Here is a 19875-nt window from a genome sequence, read left to right on the forward strand (position 1 = left end):
GTTGGCCAGGCTGATCTCAAACTCCTGACCTCAAGTGATCCAACTGCCTGGGCCTCCCAAAGTGTTGGGATTACAGGTGTGAGCCCATACTCTCTTTAAGTATCTACTTGCACATGAAATGAGAGGACCGTAAGCACAGATGCCTGCAATATTGAATCAATATCAGATTCTGAGTTGTTGTTTGTAAAGCCCTAATATGAGCTTTACAAAAACAAACTGTCAGTCACCATTTCTTCAAAGAATTCCTGCAATTTTCAGCAAGAAGTAGATAAAATAGAGCCAGGTGTCCAAATTTTCTATAGTTTTATTTATGCAGAAATAAACATGGGTATTCAACCCTAGGTGGTGCACTGACGTCACAGAGGGAGCTTTTATTTATTTTTTTTCTTTCATTTAACGTTTGTTTATCTATTGAGCACACACTATTGTCAGGCTGTTCCATACCTTGGGCATAAAACATTGAGACAAAGACATAGATATTTGCCTAAAGATCTACTAAAATATGAACTCAAGCACAGAAATTAAACTCAGAAATGAGTGGAATGCAAGAAGCAATGATGGACAAGAAGCTGGTAAACATATTGGTACAAGTACAGGCTACACAATGTAATATCAAATGAAAGCTAATTGTGTTGCTTTGATATGTTGGATGCTACATTGGGCACATTCAGAAATAGATTGGTTAGATTCAAGGATGGAAGCCCACAAAGGACTTCTGGTCTAGTAGGGCAGACATTCTCCTCTTATGTATTCTCTGTGCCCTATGTAGATGTTGCCCCTCCATCGGACTTCTCTGTTTACAGAGGGAGCTTTTAAAAAACAGCATGCTGTGGCTCCTCCCCGGGAAATCCTGATTCAATAGGTTTCGGTGGGAACTGGAAGTCTAATGCAAGTAACTCCACAGGTGATTCTGACGCAGAGCTGATTTTGGTAACTATTAATAGTAATTTAATGCAATGCCCACCAGATGGCACTCATGCTCCGAGAATAGAAAGGCAAGTCGGAAAACTGCTCAATTTGTTAAAGGCTGTGCTTTGTACTCTGCATGTGTCTGCCTTTAAAAGCCTACACTAGGCCGGGCACGGTGGCTCACGCCTGTAATCCCAGGACTTTGGGAAGCCAAGGTGGGCGGATCACCTGAGGTCAGGAGTTCAAGACCAGCCTGGGCAACATGGCGAAATCCCGTCTCTACTAAAAGTACAAAAATTAGCCGGGCATGGTGGTGGGCGCCTGTAATCCCAGCTATTCACGAGGCTGAGGCAGGAGAATTGCTTGAACCTGGGAGGCGGAGGTTGCAGTGAGCTGAGGTTGTGCCCCTGCACTCCCGCCTGGGTGACAAGAGCGAGACTCTGTCTCAAAAAAAAAAAAAAAAAAAGTCTACATTAAGTGACTCTCATTGTCTAAACATAACAAATGGGAATATAAAATGTTTGTTCTACTCACGCCTCTGCAGTATGGTCCATAGGATGGAGAGCTGACGTTGGGCCCATCGTAGAGCATGAGATAGTTCTGGACACAGTCTCCTCGATTGTCAATGCTGATGAAGTAAAAGTTGATGGTGAGAAGCCTTCCAGCAGGAGCTACCAGTGCCCACTGGCAGTGCGTGTTGTTTGGATAGGTGCCTGGATAGCCGGGGCTAGTGAATGAGCCTCTGTCTCCATAAAGAGTTCCACCACATCCTGCAAGGAAAACAGGACAGGAAGTTTGATTCAACAATGTATAAGCCATCCAGTCTGGCTTGTCAGGCAATAAGACTTTATTTTCTTAAGGTGCTGAGACTCTGCAAGAATAATGGAGGCAGAAACCCCTTTTCCTGTGCCTCTTCTTTGGGCTACACCCTTTCTCCTCCCTTCCCCTCTCTTCCCATCGCCACCACCACTTCTTCCATCCTCAACACACATGCCTTTGCCTGCATATCACGACCCAGGGACAACTTCCTCCAGGACTGTACTTTGAAAATTGGGTGTTGAGAGCAGAATGGAAAACAAACAAAAAAACAAAACAAAACAAACAAACAAAAACTTGATAAAGTAACTGTGGGAGAAAATCAAGTTGTTGTCTCTGTGCTTTTGATGGTGCGGAGATCTTTGCTTACTCTGACTTGATGCCAATGATGTGAGTGAAGTAAAATTAGAAGGAAAATTTAGCAGTAAACCAAGAGGAAGGGTGTGATTGTAGGTGGCGGCAGGAATGACTTCATTATAAAAGTGACTTTACCACCCTAATAACTGACATACTTAAGGTCGAATACTTGAAGTTTTGGTGTTGATTTGTTCAATTTGTTAATCTGTATATGAAGGCTGTCATGATTTAGACTACATATAGACTACGTATCTGTGGAGATCCAGATCGCCTCCAGGACAGGAAGAAGCTGGCTGGCATAGTTACAGAACACCTGGCTGGGCCTCTGACCACCGAGGTCTAGTCCCATCTCCACCTCAGTCTAGCAGAGCATTTTGGGCAACTCATTAATCTTGGTGGGGGGTTTTTGAGATGGAGTCTTGCTCTGTCGCCCAGGCTGGAGTGCTGTGGTGTGATCTCAGCTCACTATAGCCTCCATCTCCCAGGTTCAAGTGATTCTCCAGTCTCAGCCTCCCAAGTAGCTGGGATTACAGGCATGCACTACCATGTCTAGTTAATTTTTGTATTTTTAGTGGAGACAGGGTTTCACCATGTGGTTCAGGCTGGTATGGAACTCCTGACCTCAGGTGATCCAGCTGCCTTGGCCTCCCAGGGATTATAGGCATGAGCCACCACACCCAGCCTAATCTTGGTGTTTTATTTCCTCTTCGATAAAATTTGAGCATTGGAAGTCATCTTTATCTTCCTTTGGGTGCCAAAATTCCATTACCCATGATTATCTTAATAGAACCATTTTCTTAAGATATTTAAAGTGATTTCTGTTTATCTTTTTTTATTTGGAAGGTATTTTGGTATTTCAGGACATTTCATAAAGGTATTTCTCCTGTCTTGCTTTAAATGTATTGACATGACTTAAATTTTCTTTAGCTGTTTGAAAAGTGGCCAACCAAAAATATGAGAGGATACTTACTACCCTAAAAAAGCAATTTCTCTCCAGGACTGCCAACAAATGTCAGGGCCTGTGAGAAGCACAACCATTTGTATGTATGCCAGAATGTGTCCATAAGTTGGATTTTTGGTAACTATTTTTCCTTAAATTCTCAAAGAAGTTCCTTGATGGTCAAACCAAATTCAAAAAGTCTAACAAAATTGAATTTACAAAGGAATTTTTAAATCTTCATACCTTATGTATGCTTCATATATGAATATATATTCTTTTATAAGCAGAAATAATGAATAAATGTAGAATTTAAAGTAATCTGGCCAGGTGCGGTGGCTCATGTCTGTAACCCCAGCACTTTGGGAGGCCGACACGGGTGGATCACCTGAGGTCAGGAGCTCAAGACCAGCCTGGCCAACATGGCAGAACCCCGTCTCTACTAAAAATACAAAATTAGCTGGGCATGGTGGCGTGCGACTGTAATCTCAGCTACTAGGGAGGCTGAGGTAGGAGAATCACTTGAACCCAGGAGGCGGAGGTTGCAGTGAGCCGAGATCGTGCCACTGCACTCCAGCCTGGGCGACAGAGCAAGACTCCATCTCAACAACAACAACAACAAAATAATTTGTACCTTCATTGTTAAAAATCTCTATTCTTAACATTCATTAATCAGGTACACAGGTAGCTGAAAAATATAAGGTTACTTTGCCTTTTTCTATTAGACACCTTATGTTTACTCACCTACACTGCTTTCCCGTACAAAGTGCAAATGTCTTACCAGAGGGTGATGAGGTCCAGATGATTTCATATCCATGATCAGAAATTACACTATTACTCTTAAATCGTAGGTATAGTTCATTATTTTGAGAGAAGACAGGGTTTGGCAGCAGAGTTCCACAGTACTTGCCCAGTAATGGTGAGTTGCTGTTACTCCTATTTCTCACCTTTAGGAAGGAGTCATTCATTATTAAACTTACACTTTCTTCTCTAATGTGTATACATTACAATGTGAGACAATTTGAATGATGACACTTTTTGGAAAAGTTTCGTCTTTTTATATACGTAAGAATGAAGGGTTTTCTGAAAATACATGCAGAAGTCATCTTCACTTGCAAAGGGGAAAAATGTTCCATGTGTAGATCAAAAAGCATTTGTATTTGGATTCAGAAATATCTGTTAACCTACAGCAATTAAAACATCAGGCTGCTTTTTTATACAATAGTTTGTGCTATGATCCCGCAGCCTTGCTTTTGGGGAAACATTTGGAAGAATGTAGGTAAAGTGAATTTTTAAAGGGTGGGGATGGGTGGGGGCAATGTTGCCTGCCCTGTTTCCAGTCAACTATTATACACTTTCCATTGTGTGCGTGTGTGTGTGTGCGCGCACGCACGCGCACACACGGGTTTCCCATTGAAAATTACTTGGCTGTAAAGGGGCCATGAAAAAAATACAATGCAAAGTATAATAAAGTTCAGAACAAAAGGAATTTCTGTATGGGTGAAGGACAGAATTACAAATCTATACAACTTCTGACTGTTGTTAAATGTGTCTTAAAAACACATTCCGAGGCCTTGTTGCTTTTTTGTTTCAACTCCTCATTTTTGAATAGACACATATAAAAACAGGAAATGAGTTGGTGTTTTGAGGGGAGAGAGAACCACACTGTGAATTCAACTACTTTCTGTCCCCTAGCCTGGCTCCTACCCTGCATTCACAACCAGCCCTGCTTCCAGGAGGGCTCTTGACGCTTCTAAAGGAAACGTTACACAGGCAATGTATGTTGGAACCAGCCTGACATGTAGAAATGCTGATTTTACTGATCTATGTATTCAAAATATTGGAAGTTCCTCTCTTCCCTTTGTAATTCCATGGTTTAAAATTTGGTTAATTGCTGATATCTTAAGTCACAGAGTTAAGACAGTCTAATCTTGCTGGGCTGTGTTGATCAGGTGAGATTCCTTTTAGATCTATGTAGTAGTCCATAGGAGAGAATAATGCCTTTCTAGTGCTTCAGGGATTATTCTGCTAAGTGTTTAAACAAAGTAGACTTGCCATGACAGAGTAGCCAGTTATCCACTAGTAGATGGGAGGGCTGCCATATTTAAGACCTGCCAGCACCATAGTCTTGAGTTTGGGTGTTTTCACCTAGGGGTCCTCTTTTAAAATGGCGTTGCTTTGAGAGGAGCAGTGAGATACTAATTTTCACTGACACTGCCAACAACTTGTCTTATTCACTTTCGTCTCCTAGGAGGAATGGGGCCATCGAGAGCAGCGGACATCCCTGGGACATCAGAGGATCCTGAAAGGGGAGGTGAAGGCATGAAAACAATCGCAGATTCCAGGCATGGTCTAGAGCTCGGCCCTCACTTGGTAGTAACACAGAATCCTCAGTCAGACATTTCCGTTCCCACGGCAGTTCACAAGAATGGAATGCTGAGGCTTCCTGGTCCAGCTGCCAATAAACTATGCCCAGAATCTTCCCACTGAGAGCCAGATGGAGCTACATTTTACAGGCCTAAGCTGTGATTTCCTTTCTTTGCTTATGGAACAGGAAGTTTCGGATCCATTCTATGGAGTAATGAAGGACAGCGAGGAGGAAGAGTTCTTACTCTCCATGGCTGGAAAGCAAGGCTTTGCTTCCCAGCATCTATCAGGCAAATGGCAAATTTTGACACTGATCAATAATGGTCCATTCAAGCTGGAGTGAGTTAAGAGTTAGTTGCACTGTGACTCCAACCTAATGGGATTATTCCATCTTCCCTCCAGATCCCACTCCCCTCATTCCTTCTGCTTTACACTTCATATAAACATATGGATCTCCATGGTGGGGGAGGTACATAGGTTCAAGTTGAGTAACCTGACCAGCACAAAGAATACTGTGTTTGTCTCTTCATTTCCTCCCTGCTACATACATCTTTTGGTTTCCTGTCATGCGAATATTCCTTTAGAAAAGGCATGAGCTTCCTCTGAGTGTTATTTATGGCACTACATGTTAAGGCTATTGATTAATAAAGGATTTAGATGAATTCCAAAGGGGAGAGCTTTCCAGGATGATAAAACTCTACGTCAGGAATCATGCTGAAGCTAAACCCATAGGCAAAGACCATGTGCCAGAACACCCTTCCTCGCCAGGCCGGGCAGAAGGTGACAGCAGCCCTAGAAGCCAAATCAGATGAGGTGGGTTGCAGGCAAGAAAAGATGTTTTGTTGGGAACAAAGGCTGCAGCTACCAAGAAACTAGCAGCTGAACAGAAGCCCACTGGAAAGAATCCTCCCATAGAAGGAAAGAAGCCTGCTGCATACACCAGTACATTTATTTACGCTACAAAGATCAAATCATCTTGGGCAGTTTATTTTAAATGAAGACCTGATCAAAGAGGCAGTGAGAAAAAATAAAACAAAAAATACAAATCCAGATCAGGTGTAGAGGAACAAGCAAACTTTTTGGAAACCTTACTGAAGCCTCTTGTATGGTGAAACAAAGCCAATTTAGAGAGCATCGGGATGAGGTTTAGATTTAAATTCCACTCTCAGAGGAATTCAGCATCCTTATCCTTTTGAGTCTCAGGTTCCACCTGAGTTTATTTCCTAAGGATGAATGCATTTTCAACAGAGCTTGCAAAGGTCACAACCCCATGAGCTCTGGGGGTTTTCTGGCAAAACACAGGTGCTGAGTTCCACACACTGGGTCCGAATCAGATGAGGCTTATTCAGACCATTTCCTGCCTATGAGCAATGATATTCATGTTCCATCTCACATGCCCAGTGCAGGTGATGTGGCAGAAAGAGCACAGAGGGAGCTCACCGGGGGCTCTGGAAGACCCCAAAGGTTCAGACCCACAAGGGGCATGGCTCTGCCTGCTCCAGGTGCAAGGGGGGCTTCTCTCTCAGTGTGTCCTGGGGTGGGAGTGGAGGGTGGATGGGTGGAGGATAGGCAAACAGCAAAGTCACTTCTGTGTCCAAATTAGAGCTCTGGAGTTATGGTGGAAAAAGGACAGACCACACCTCCTGCAACAAGGGAGCACTTATTCAAGGCAACACTTGTCTTTAGAGGATGTTGACGATGCCCCAAACTTACTGTAGCTGTCAGGGAAATTAGGTGAGCTATTTAGTATCATTCAGTTTCATTTTACAGAATCAGCATGTTGTTCTTAGACTTTCCTCTGATCCTTTTAGGTCTCAACTTACATATTGCCCTCTTAAAGAAGCCTTCTAGTTCCCAGACTGAGTTAGGAACCCCTACCCCTGCTGGACTCAGTTAGTCCTTTCCATATTGTGCTGTAATTGGCTATACGCCATCTGTCCTTTCCAGACTAGGAGTCTTCCGAGGGCCCTGAGGTTCCCAATTTCCGGTGTTTGGACTGGTGCTCTGTAAATGTTTAGGGAATGAAAGGGTAATGAATAAATTAATGAAACAAGTAAGAATCATAGAGTATTAGAAGCACTAAAGAAAAGGTGTAAAATCCATCAACTTTTAAATAATTCATTTAAATGATATTCAAATGCATATTACCTCCAAGAAATAATTTCTGCATTCAATTGAGTTCTCAATGCCAAACAAATGAAAAAAGAGGGTGTGGTTGTGGGGGGCTGTGAGAGTAATGGTGCAATCCATGTCACTGTCATAGTTATCTGGCCATCCAGTACTCCTCAGGTTGCCAAATGCCTTGTGATAGTCTCTGTTGCAATCTTAGAAGAAAAATATGCACAATTAATGTATGCATTCCGATGTTCAGTGCCCTTTTAACTTCACAGGAATAATTCAAAAAGATCATTACATGTGAACAAACTTTAGAAAAAAGTAATCCAGCTTCTTCGTTTACCTTTGAGATAATTGAGACCCTGAGCGGTGAAGTGAATTTCAAGCAGCACACACAGATGCAATGCAGCAGCTGGTTCACACAAACACCCCTACAGGAGGCATGACACAGGAGCCTTCTCCTTTAAAGACGAATACTTGAGGATCCTTTGAACTTTTCTGATCACATTGAGGTGAAGTGGCTAGCATTCAGACTCTCTTTTAGACAAGGACGCTACCTCCAAAGTTTTGCACAAGGATTTTAAATCCATTGGTGAGTTATTTGTGGGAAATTGTTCTTTACCTTTTCTTCTTGTAAAAAAAAAATCAAAACTACTTTTGTTTGTTTAACCAAAGGCAGCTTTCATTTGAATCAATTCAAAATAAATATTAAATAAAGTGTTCTGTGAAAATAAACTTCTCAGTGATAGTAATCAGGTAACTCTTTTAAGGCTTTTTGATTTTTACAAAAATAATTTTCTAAGATTTTCAACCTTGTGAAAATACTAAAAACCTCTGAAATATAAACATTAAATGGGTAAATTGTATGATATGAGGATTATATTTTGATAAAGCTCGTGTAAATATGTATATATTTCTTGTAAATAAATATGTATATTCAGTGTGGTTAAGTGGGTAAATTAACAAAATAACTGGTATATTTTTAAAATCAACTACATAGACGTTGAAGAAAATGCTAGCATTCTAAGCATCTTGGTTAGTATTGTATTCTCTTTACCTCTTTAGAAACCAACTTTAGTAATTTGCTAAATTGGGCCTGGGTTCTAGTTAAGAGATGGGTGTGGTTTTTGTTAACAAATCCTAATTTACTCACAGGAGTCAATTCTAGAAATAATTGTAATTATTCTAGGAATAATTGTAACGATGGCAGCGTTTCTTAATAAAAGATGACGTTCCAGGGCTCACCTGCTATCTGATAGGTGAAACTCATTCTAGAATTTCTGTTTAAAACTCCAGATTTGAAAATGACAATTGCAGTACTCATAGAAGAATAAAACACTGGCACAGCCGAAGCATTTTTGCCACAGAACTGAATTCTTGAATTTCCATGACTCTGAAATGAAATGGAAGCCAAGTCATGTTAGATTTATTTCAGAAGAGAACAGCGTAACAGAAATTAAACTGCCTATAAAAGTATGGCTTAAATATTTAACCATGGAAACTAGCTCTGTTGTTGGAAGTGCTCTGCAAGAAGACTCACGTTGGCCTTGGAACTGATACAAGTCGCATCTTCCCAGAGGGGAGGGAGGAGGAGAGGCAAAGTTTCTGCTGAAACCACAGACACTTCCCAGCTGAAAACAAGACCCCTCCCCTCCCATGAGACTTCCTAGTTGAGGCCTGTGCCATTGCTCTGAGTACCACCGGGCTGTTTGAGAGTTCACTGGATTTCTCCTCCTGGGGCTTTTGCCAGTCCTGAGCTCCATGAGACTAACAACCATCATCGCCCTGATCCAGCCCTTGCTACCCCTTAGCAAATCTAATCAGAGCCTTTGGTTCCACTGTACATCCCCAAGCCAGCCAGGGCCTGTAATGAGGTGCCGGTTCCCCTTTGTAACACTTGGGCAGCCCTCATTACCTCTCAAAAGCCTGGAGTAAATGCAGTTGAATGCCCATCAGTTCTTGCATAAAAACAAGTTGTACCAAAGTCAGGGTATTTGCAGCCTCCCTGTCACAGGTATGTCTCTAATATCTGCAGTCCTTAGGAACCTACTGAAAGACCCAACCCACCTCTGCTTGCAAACTCCTCTTACTGCTCAGGACTTCCACTCCTCCTCCCAACTGTCTCCTGCTCTTGGTCCTTGTCTAACTTTGCTGTATCCTGTGAACTTTAACCGCACTGTCAATCATTCTCTGTATACATCCCCCGCCTTTCCACTTTGTAGCCTTAGCAAAACCTGTTTCTCCACCAGCCTCCTGGTAGAGGCCATTCTTTTCCCATGCTCCACAGTTAATTGAGTAGGAAGGGTGGGGGGTCAGCCTAGGGGGAAGGGAGGGATGCTCCACGTTCCTCACTGCAGCTTCCATCCTTGCCTCAAAGCTGGTTCACCTTTTGAGGGTCTCTACATCTGGTCAAATATATTCTCACCATTGTCATCACTCTCACTTACTTTTCTCCTGGTTACTTCCCAGCATTTATGAAAGACTTGAGGTGTCTCAGCTCATAGTAATCTCCTGCCCCTGATTTCCTTTCTGAACCCTTAGAGGTTTCAGTGTTTATACAGACAAGCTATTAAACACCCTCACTTTATATTTCTTAACACCAGTGACTTCCATCTCTGTGTCTCTGTTCATCCCCAATGCCAGGTACCTACTGTACATCCTCTATAACAGCCCTACACATCATTCCTTCATGATCTTCCAATTAGACCTTCTCTGTCTATTCTTGGATACCCCGAGAATCCCAGTTTCTCCCAGCTCATCCGTCAATGTTTGTCTTTCCTCCCTACCTACCCAGTCTGAAACCCTTGATTGTTTCTTGTATTCATTCAGTTGAAAACATTATTCAGTCATGACAAACACTGGGTCTTACTCGCGGCCACTCCAGCTGCTGTTATGTTCCAGCTGGTGCCCAGTGCTCTGTAAGTGGCACTCTGTGCCCTGCTGAGTGGTCCACCATGATCCTCATTGTCTTAGCTTCATGAAGCAGGGGGAAAAGGCTTCACCCAAAGGGCCTTGTTCCACTTGGCTCTAAGTCCTTCCAGTAAGGGTACCACTGGGTAATAGGGATTTTGTCCTGAAAACCATTACCAACAGAATGATGATAATCTAGCATCTTGTCCATCTTGAGAGCTTGGGAGCTCATCTCAGCGTCTATGCTTTGCACAAAACTGAGCAAGTCCAGGGCCTATTCAGCTGCCAGCACATCTCACACCTCTCCACATTGGAGTCAGACAAATGGGACTTTTCTCTCCCCAGCAAGACCAGGTGAGAAGCAGGGGACCCCAGATTTATAATGAAGAGGACCCTGAAAATTCAGAAGACAGCAAATGGGACTCTACTATTCCAGCACATGGGGCTTGAACATGACATTCTTGGAATGAACTGGGGAGGGTTAGTTGCTCCCCCAACTGCAGAAAGACAATCCAGGTATTCTCAGATGTTCTCCCTGGTATCCATCCTCAGTTCATGGCCTCTCCCTTTACATATTTTTCCCTGGATAATCTTATTCTTCTCATTATTTCAATTACTTATCATGATAATGATGATGCACAAAAATCTTTGGGCCTTAGGTCAACATCCCACTTTGTGTCCAACTGTCTCGTCAACATCTTATTCCAGAGGAAATTCAGACTCAGCATTTTGTAAAGCTCAAAATGGCTTTCTTTCTTTCTTTTTTTTTTTTTTTTTTTTGAGACGGAGTCTCACTCTGTCACCCAGGCTGGAGTGCAGTGGTGCGATTGGGTTCACGCCATTCTCCTGCCTCAGCCTCCCGAGTAGCTGGGACTACAGGCGCCTGCCACCGCGCCCGGCTAATTTTTTTTTGTTGTTGTATTTTTAGTAGAGACGGGGTTTCACCGTGTTAGCCAGGATGGTCTCAATCTCCTGACCTCATGATCCACCTGCCTCGGCTTCTCAAAGTGCTGGGATTACAGGCGTGAGCCACCGTGCCCGGCCTCTTTTTTTTTTGTTGTTGTTGTTGTTGTTGTTGTTGTTGAGACAAAGTCTTGCTCTGTCGCCCAGTCTGGAGTGCAGTGGCGCAATCTTGGCTCACTGCAACGTCCGCATCCCAGGTTCAAGCGATTCTCCTGCCTCAGCCTCCCAAGTAGCTGGGGTTATAGGCACACACCACTGAACCTGGCTAATTTTTTGTATTTTTAGTGGAGATAGGGTTTCGCCACATTGGCCAGGCTGGTCTTGAACTCCTGACCTCAGGTCACCTGCCTCGGCCTCCCAAAGTGCTAGGATTACAGGCATGAGCCACTGCGCCCGGCCCTTTTCTTTTTATCTCTCTTATATTACCATGAATATAGACCTCTGAAACTGGTGCCAAATGGCCTCTTCACTGATTCTCTTGTGTTCTGTATTGACCCTTTCAATTCAGCCTATACATAAATCCTACTAACTATACGTATTTCTCCAAGCATGGTCCATGGAGCTCTGGTATTGGCACCAAAACACCAGAGATGTTTGTCAAAAAGTCAGATAAATGGGTGTTATAACTCAGTCTCTGAGGGTGGGCCAGGGAGAATGCACTTTTAAGATGCATCTTAATGCATTCTTAGGCACACAAAGCTTTGAGAGCTCTGGACCTACAGGACCAAGTTCAAGTTTCTCGACACATCTGATTGGAGGGCTTTGTGTACAGATGAAAAGCACATTAAGCTGGAAGTAACTTAGAAAATTATTTAATCATGGCCTCATTATTTCAAGTGTTTTGCAAAAGCTGGTGAAAAGATGCGACTGTCATTCATCCTATAATTGTTACCTGTGGTGAGTCCTGAAGCTCTAAGTAATTCTGCATGCAGTCTTATGAGCTCAGCTGTTAACACCCACACAGTTATCTTGACCTGCTGATATGGAGGGATGTCAATGACCCAAGTACAGATGGAAAATGGGACATCTGGGTCTGATGAATTGGGTGATGAAATATTTTGTGGGGTCCAAGTTGCATTGTATGTTCCACCACAAGGCACTGGGAAGAAAAAGGAACACAGGAGACAATTTATTCATGTCTCATCTCAGGCAATCTTTAAAATTCTGTGTTCCTCATCTCCCACCCCAGAGGAGCTATATTTTCATCATTCCATTAAGAATTGGGGGTTTATATCCTTGACTAAAAATTGTATCAAATTTTGTACCACAGATTAAACATAGAGTAATTAACATGGTGTTTAGTAATTGACATTGAGTTTGGATAGTAATTGACATGGAGTTTAGTAATTAACATTGAAATTTGAATATAATAAGCAGGGCATTCTTTTCAGTGCCTAAATACATGTGTATTTCATAACATATAAAAATGCTTCTATTTACTCACTGTCCATGATGGTGTATGTAGCATTAAATCCTTCCTTTTGTTAAGTCACTGATGAATTGAACCATAAGGAAGTTACCAGAAGAGATAAAAGGAGCAGGTACAGTGGAACCACAAAACATTCCAGCCAAGTTGGCATTTTCACTAACCCCATGGTATAACTGAAAAGAAAAACAATTCATTACTTCTCCATTATTTACAAAAAAGTTGCATCTTTCACACTAAATTGGATGTGAAGTTGCAATAGGTCATGATTAAATATTTTTACATTGATGTTCTTAGAGATGGTCTTAATTTAGGAATAGAATTATAATTGGATTGATTATATTATGACTTTCAGTAAAAACCTGGTATGATGCCTAACTTTTTTTCCTCTTTGGGAAAGTAACCTATGATTTTAAAAAGAATGTGTCATGAGAGTCCACTCACCCACTGCTACCTTAACCACTGCACCCACTAACACTCTGGCCCTAGTTGCTCTGATCTCTTGCCTTGATGATCACTGGAGACTCCCACAAAGCCCCTGATTCTGCTCTTGTTCCTTTTAGTCTATTCTCAAAATGTCATCGAGAGGATACTGTTAAAATGTTAAGTCAGACCAGGTCATCACTCTGCTGAAACCCTCCTAACTGCCCATCCACTCAATAGAACAACCAAAGCCATCACAATGGGCTTCTCCCCTCCTCTCCCACCCCTGACCTTTCTGATCTAATTTCTTATTGTCTCCACTTTGTTCATTTTGCTTCTTGAGCCAAACCAAGCATGCTCCTGCTTCTTGGGTATGGCATTTGCTGTTCCCTTTGCCTGGAATGCTCTTCCCTGTATAACCACATCGTTTGTCCTCCTACATTTCTTCAGGTCTTTACTCAGATATCCCCAACTTGGCCGGCGTGATGGTACACGCCTGTAATCCCAGCTACTCCGGAGACTGAGGCAGGATAATCGCTTGAATCTAGGAGGAGGAGGTTACAGTGAGCTGAGATCGTTTCACTGCACTCCAGCCTGAGTGACGAAGCAAGACTGTCTCCAAAAAAAAAAAAAAAGATAGCCCCAACTCAATAAGGCCTTCCTTGTGTAAACTCTCCCAACATTCCCATCTCCTTTCCTGCTTGACTTTTCTCCACAGCAAGTATTACCTTCTGTATACTACATATTTAACTTTTTTTTTTTTGAGACAAGGTTTCATTCTGTTGTCCAGGCTGGAGTGCAGTGCTACAATCATAGCTCACTTCAGCCTTGAACTTCTGGGCTCAAGTGATCCTCCCACCTCAGCCTCCTAAGTACTGGGACTACAGGTGCATGCCACTATGCATAGCTAATAAAAAAAATTTTAGAGATGTGGTCTTGTTATGTTGCCCAGGCTAACTTGTTTATTTCATTGTCTTTCCCACTGAAGAGAATACAAGTTCCATGAATGCACAGATTTCTGTTCTGCTCACTGCCATGTTCCCAGTTTTTAGGTGTCTGCACATGACAGGCACTCAATAAATATCTAATAAATAAATAAGCAAGTGCTTTGATTCCTCTCTTCCACAAGCCCTCCCAAAACTATTCTCCCTGAGGCTTCTTTACCTCAATGTTTCAAGCCTACAACTTCAGTCATCTCTGATTCCTCTCTCTCTCTTCACTCCACATCCACTCCATTCTACCTTCAAAACATATCTCAGAGGGCTCCATCTCCAGGTGACCACCATTGTTCTTCACCTGTTCCCACTGAAACATCTTCTTAATAGACCTAATTCCGGAGCAGCCATAGTGTTCTCCACTGAATTGCCTGCATGTCTGCAAACTCCAATGAGATGCTGCTCCTGCTCTGACTAAAATGCTCCGCAGATCCCCGTTTCAACTAAAGTAAAATTCCAGCTCCTTCCCACGGTCTGAAAGCCCCAGCTGCTCTGGCCTGCACCTCCTTCCCAGGCCGCCCCCACCTCACTGCTGGTTGCACTTCCTTCATCCCAGAAGGACTCCTGCCCATGGCCCTGCTCCTGCAGCTCTTCCTGCCAGGAGACGTCTTTCCTCAGCTGAAGCTGAGCCCGCACAGCTAAGGACTCCCTGTCATTGGCCCTCATCTCACATGTCACCTCCTCAGAGAAGCCCGTGCTATTGAATGTTGCCCTCAGCATCATCCTGTTTTATTTTCCTATTACAATCAAAACCGATCTTATTTATTGTTGATTTGCTTTGTCCGGTCTCTTTCCCAACAAGGATGTAAGTCCCACGGGTGGGGAGACGGAGATCTGTCTGACTTCTTCACTGTGGTGTCGCCAGCACCCAGAACAATTCGCAGCCATGGCAGCCTTCTAGAAACATCCTTTGAAAAAGTGGGCGCTTGGATTTCTCTCAAACACATAACGAGAAAACATTTGTTTTCTTCTGAGTAATCTTCATTGTATTTCTTTTTTTTTTTTTTTTTTTTGAGACGGAGTCTCGCTCTTTCTCCAGGGCGGACTGCAGTGGCGCTATCTAGGCTCACTGCAAGCTCCGCCTCCCGGGTTCACGCCATTCTCCTGCTTCAGTCTCCCGAGTAGCTGGGATTACAGGAGCCCGCCACCGCGCCCGGCTAATTTTTTTTGTGTTTTTACTAGAGACGGGGTTTCACCGTGTTAGCCAGGATGGCCTCGATCTCCTGACCTCGTGATCCACAGTGCCCCTTTTCTGTTTCTTTTTTCTTTTTCTTTTTTTTTTTTCTTGAGACGGAGTTTCGCTCTTGTCACCCAGGCTGCAGTGCAATGGCGTGATATTGGCTCACTGCAACCTCTGCCTCTGGGATTACAGGCATGAGCCACCGCGCCCCGCCCTATTGTATTTCTAAATGAGTATCAGTGTGTATCTAACTCCAAATATTAAATTCATAACAGAGCTGTGATGTGCTCAAGGCCACAGAACAGCCATGACCATGACCACTGACATTATTCTAAAGTGCTAGAATTATATAAGACAGGAATGGCTAAAACCATTAATTTCAAAAGAAATGCACCACTAGATGGTACTGTCTTTCCAACTTAAACATGATTTTAGTTAATTCAGAATCCAAAGCTCGAGTTTTCTAATCTTCACCCCCCTTGTTTCACGGAAGAGCACATTTGCCAAGTTTTAGATCATGCACTTTTTCTGGTAAGCAAGTTAAAATTTCATGATAATCATTGCTGTCTTTACGATCACGTTTATATTAGCAAGCATTTTTTTTTTTTTTTTTTTTTTTGACATGGAGTCTTGCCCTGTTGCCCAAGCTAGAGTGCGATGGCCTGATCTTGGCTCACTGCAACCTCCGCCTCCCGAGTTCAAATGATTCGCTAGCCTCAGCCTCCCAAGGGATTACAGGCGCCCGCCACCACACCGAGCTGATTTTTGTATTTGTAGTAGAGACGGGGTTTCACCATGTTGGCCAGGCTGGTCTCCAACTCCAGACCTCCTGATCGGCTCGCCTCGGCCTACCAAAGTGCTGGGATTACGGGCATGAGCCACCGCTCCCATCCGCAAGCATTTTTATTCTGGGGCTTGTGTGCCAGGTCCCTGTGCTGGGTCCTGTGCATACAAGGATGTATAAAGCCCTTTCTAGACCTTCAAGACATAGACCTCCTCATGAACAAAGGAGAGTAAAGGTCTATAAATTAAATATACATATACTTGTGTGTATATGCACATACACTATATATGTATACATATAATACATATAAATATATGTGTGTATATAAATTATATACAAAATAGAGAAAAGTAAGTGCCACAATAAAAGAATGGAAGTGTATCATGAGAACCCACATGATGGAGACAGACATTTGGATTGGCCCTTAAATGTAAGTAGAGACCTTCCAGACCTACAAAAGAGGAAGGGTATCCCAGCCAGACAGACATGAGTGCCAGGCCATGGAAGTGTGAAATGCATGGCATGTGTCAACAACTTCTGACCCCCTTCATTGGGCCTGGAGGCTAGGGTGAGAGAACAGGAGAAATGACGAAGTCCAAAAAACAAGGCTGTGAAGTTCCATACATTTCATGCCAAGGAGTTTGGATCTGATCCTACATGATGTAAGCTCAGATTTGGGCTTTAAATGGATAACTGGTAAATGTGAAAGAAGGTATGAGGCAGAAGCCAGGGCTAGATGGAAGGAAATGACATATGTGCCTGGCCCCAAGCTGGTGTTGGGTTAGTTGATTCACTACCACAGTAAGATTTCTCCTAAGTGAGTTGAAATAGCTTTTGGCCTCGAGATAACTGACATAAGAAGCTCTAGACTCCTGTGCGTCAAACCCAAGATCTGTATCTGCTCTCTTATTCTCTGATAACACTAAGTCTCCACTAAAGACTTTTGTCAGGTTGCCCTACAGTGCTTTGCAGGGGGTGCCCTATACAATGATGAGGAGAGGGAATCATATATAAACTGGGATATACATGGTGTCTTTAGGATCTACACCACCATACGCAGCTATGGGCTGCATTCTGGGAGCATACATTTCCTAGCACAACTGCGTTGGACCTGGAGCTTGAATTACGTTCTAAGTCTTGTGGATGTGGGTAAGTGCTGAGAAGAATGTTATATTTTCTCAACTTTTAGAACTCTGATAGTTTTAGAATCTTCTAAAGGTCTTGAAGGCATTGTACAAATAATTTAGTGGCAGGCGGGCTCTGCTACAACCACGGCAAGATCCCACACTTCACCCAGCTATTGACTTGAGCAGTCAGAGAAACTGGGAAAGAAAATTTTTGGATTTTACTTCCTATGAACTTTTAATGCACAAGGGCAATAGGCTTTGATATTGGACTATAATTCTTTTCAAATTTAATACTTTTATATATTAATATCCTTAGGACTTTATCTTTTAATATTTCCCTGGGAGTTTGATCACAGGAGGATTTTGATATTCTTACTTGGAGTATCTTAGAGTATCTTCATGGATTCTTTGATCTTATTGCAGAATGTCTGATGGGGTCTTCTGGGCAACATGCCAGGGCATAATTTAGTATGGGTGGAAGAATAGAGAGTGACTTTTCAGGTTTGGGGCTAAACTCTAACTCATTTCAGCATCTTCTGGGGAAGAAAAGTTACATTAGTCCCAGTTGCCTCAGAAAAAAGCCACAAAGAAACAATGATTAGAATCAGCTCTACAAGTGCAGGAGTTTTCCTAGTATTGTTTTCTAAAATCTCAATGTTCTTTTCTAGTTGTTGGAGCAATGTCTAGAATATAGTAGGTATGCTAATTAACATTGATTGAATGAAAGAATAAATGAATAGTAGGTGCAACCTCATATGGATAGGAACGTGATACCTTCCATAGACTGCTGATCCTCTCCCCAAAGATGGACCACCCCTCCTCAGCTCCAGTGTCTGACACAGACTGAATGGTTAACCCCAGTGCGTTAAATCAGACCTTCTCAATGAGGTCAATACCACCCCGTAGAGAGTGTTTTGCACAAGTGTGGTGGTTTTTGGGTCATCACTATAATTTGGGGCTATAACTGGCATTTAGTAATTCATGGTACAGTTTTGCAAAGTGAAAACTTATGTCCCACATAACTTTTGAATGTCGTGTCTGACATTTGTGTAAAGAAAACTTTTTATAATTATTTGATCCCAGAACCTAAATCCATTTTGTATATAAACACAAAAATATTTTTGCACAGTTTCAATATGCGCCAAATTTCCAGAAATGTAATTATTGTGTAAGCTGAGGGAAGACTGTACTTTGTTTGCTTTAGAAATGTTTGTTTTAAGTCTTTCCACCAGTTTGGAAATTCATGATGCAGATGGCGATGTTACTATTGGCATGTGGGTTGCAAATACAACCCACTCATATTTGTTTAAATTTATACTTGTTATTCACCACCATTCCACATATAAAAGGGATCTATTTTATTACATGACTTTGCGTAACAGTGTTAGAATACTTATATATGCGAATATACACTATTTTCTGTACTTTCCTTTTATTTCTCCTTTTCATTGCCTTTAGGATATTATAGTGATTTTTTGAAATTACATTATGGGTAGGTTATAGCATAGATGATATTCACTTCAGGTGGGAAAGGATGCATTACAAAATATTGGCTATGAAAAGGGGCACTGACACCTGTAATCCTCGCATTTTGGGAGGCTGAGGTAAGTGGATCACCTGAGGTCAGGAGTTTGAGACCAGCCTGGCAAACATGGTGAAACCCCGTCTCTACTAAAAACACAAAAATTAGCCAGGTGTGGTGGCGCACGCCTGTAAGCCCAGCTACTTGGGAGGCTGAGGCAGGAGAATCGCTTGAACCGGGGAGGCAGAGGTTGCAGTGAGCCAGTATCACACCATTGCACTCTAGCTGGGTGACAAGAGTGAAACTCCGTCTCAAAAAAAAACAGAAAAAAGAAACAGAAAAGGGGCATTAATGTGGTTGAGGAAAAACTGGGCAATGTTAGGATGAATACATCTCTCTGCTGGTTCCATATTTCCTGGCAGAAAAAGTCAACTAGGTTCATGCTCCTGGCCCCTCTCTGCTGCCCAAGTCACTGCTTACCACAAGAGTGACAACCAAGTGGTAATTTAGGAGTCAAGAACCTGGGCATGAGAGGATGTAGCTCACGGCCTCTCCTTTCCTTCTCCATTTTGGTAGTCAGCCTCCCACAGGAAGCATTCTTTTGTGATGTTCCTCTCAATTTTGTAAAGCATCACAAAAGGGAGTAAATTTCTGTTTATTTTGTAAATCCCAGCTCAGCCCTCCCCTCTAGGAAGCCTTTCCTGAACCCCAAAACGAAGCCAATCAGAGCCTCTTCGGCTCTGCCCTTCTACGTTGTTTCTATTTATGATTTTTGTCATTTATACAACATGTTATACAACGTGACAAAAATGTCCATTATTTAAATGTATTTTATTTGTACTTTAAATGTAATTATTTAAATGTATATTATTTGTTTACATGTCAGTCTTCTACACTTTATTTACAGCTCCTCAAGAAGCTGGAACTCCTCAAGATATGCCTTTAGCTCTCTACACCTCCAGTGATGCTGGTACAGGGCCTGACAAATACCCTTGCCAACTAACTCCTTCTGCAATGGATGTGTTGTGGCTTTCAACAGAACCA

At 42.5% G+C, this 19875-nt stretch overlaps 1 protein-coding gene across 1 annotated transcript in view; it reads right to left on the reverse strand.

Annotated features, from left to right (window-relative positions):
* Positions 1 to 19875, reverse strand: part of LOC100457610 (cubilin-like) — a 129795-nt gene that overhangs the window by 2820 nt on the left and 107100 nt on the right. The window contains 8 exon segments of the mRNA XM_063727228.1: positions 1444 to 1679; positions 3801 to 3966; positions 7535 to 7710; positions 8747 to 8894; positions 12267 to 12323; positions 12325 to 12473; positions 12819 to 12856; positions 12858 to 12976. Of these exon segments, the coding sequence (XP_063583298.1) occupies positions 1444 to 1679; positions 3801 to 3966; positions 7535 to 7710; positions 8747 to 8894; positions 12267 to 12323; positions 12325 to 12473; positions 12819 to 12856; positions 12858 to 12976 (1089 nt within the window).

This window comes from Pongo abelii, chromosome 8 (assembly GCF_028885655.2).
Source record: "Pongo abelii isolate AG06213 chromosome 8, NHGRI_mPonAbe1-v2.0_pri, whole genome shotgun sequence".
In the NCBI taxonomy this organism is placed as follows: Eukaryota; Metazoa; Chordata; class Mammalia; order Primates; family Hominidae; genus Pongo; species Pongo abelii.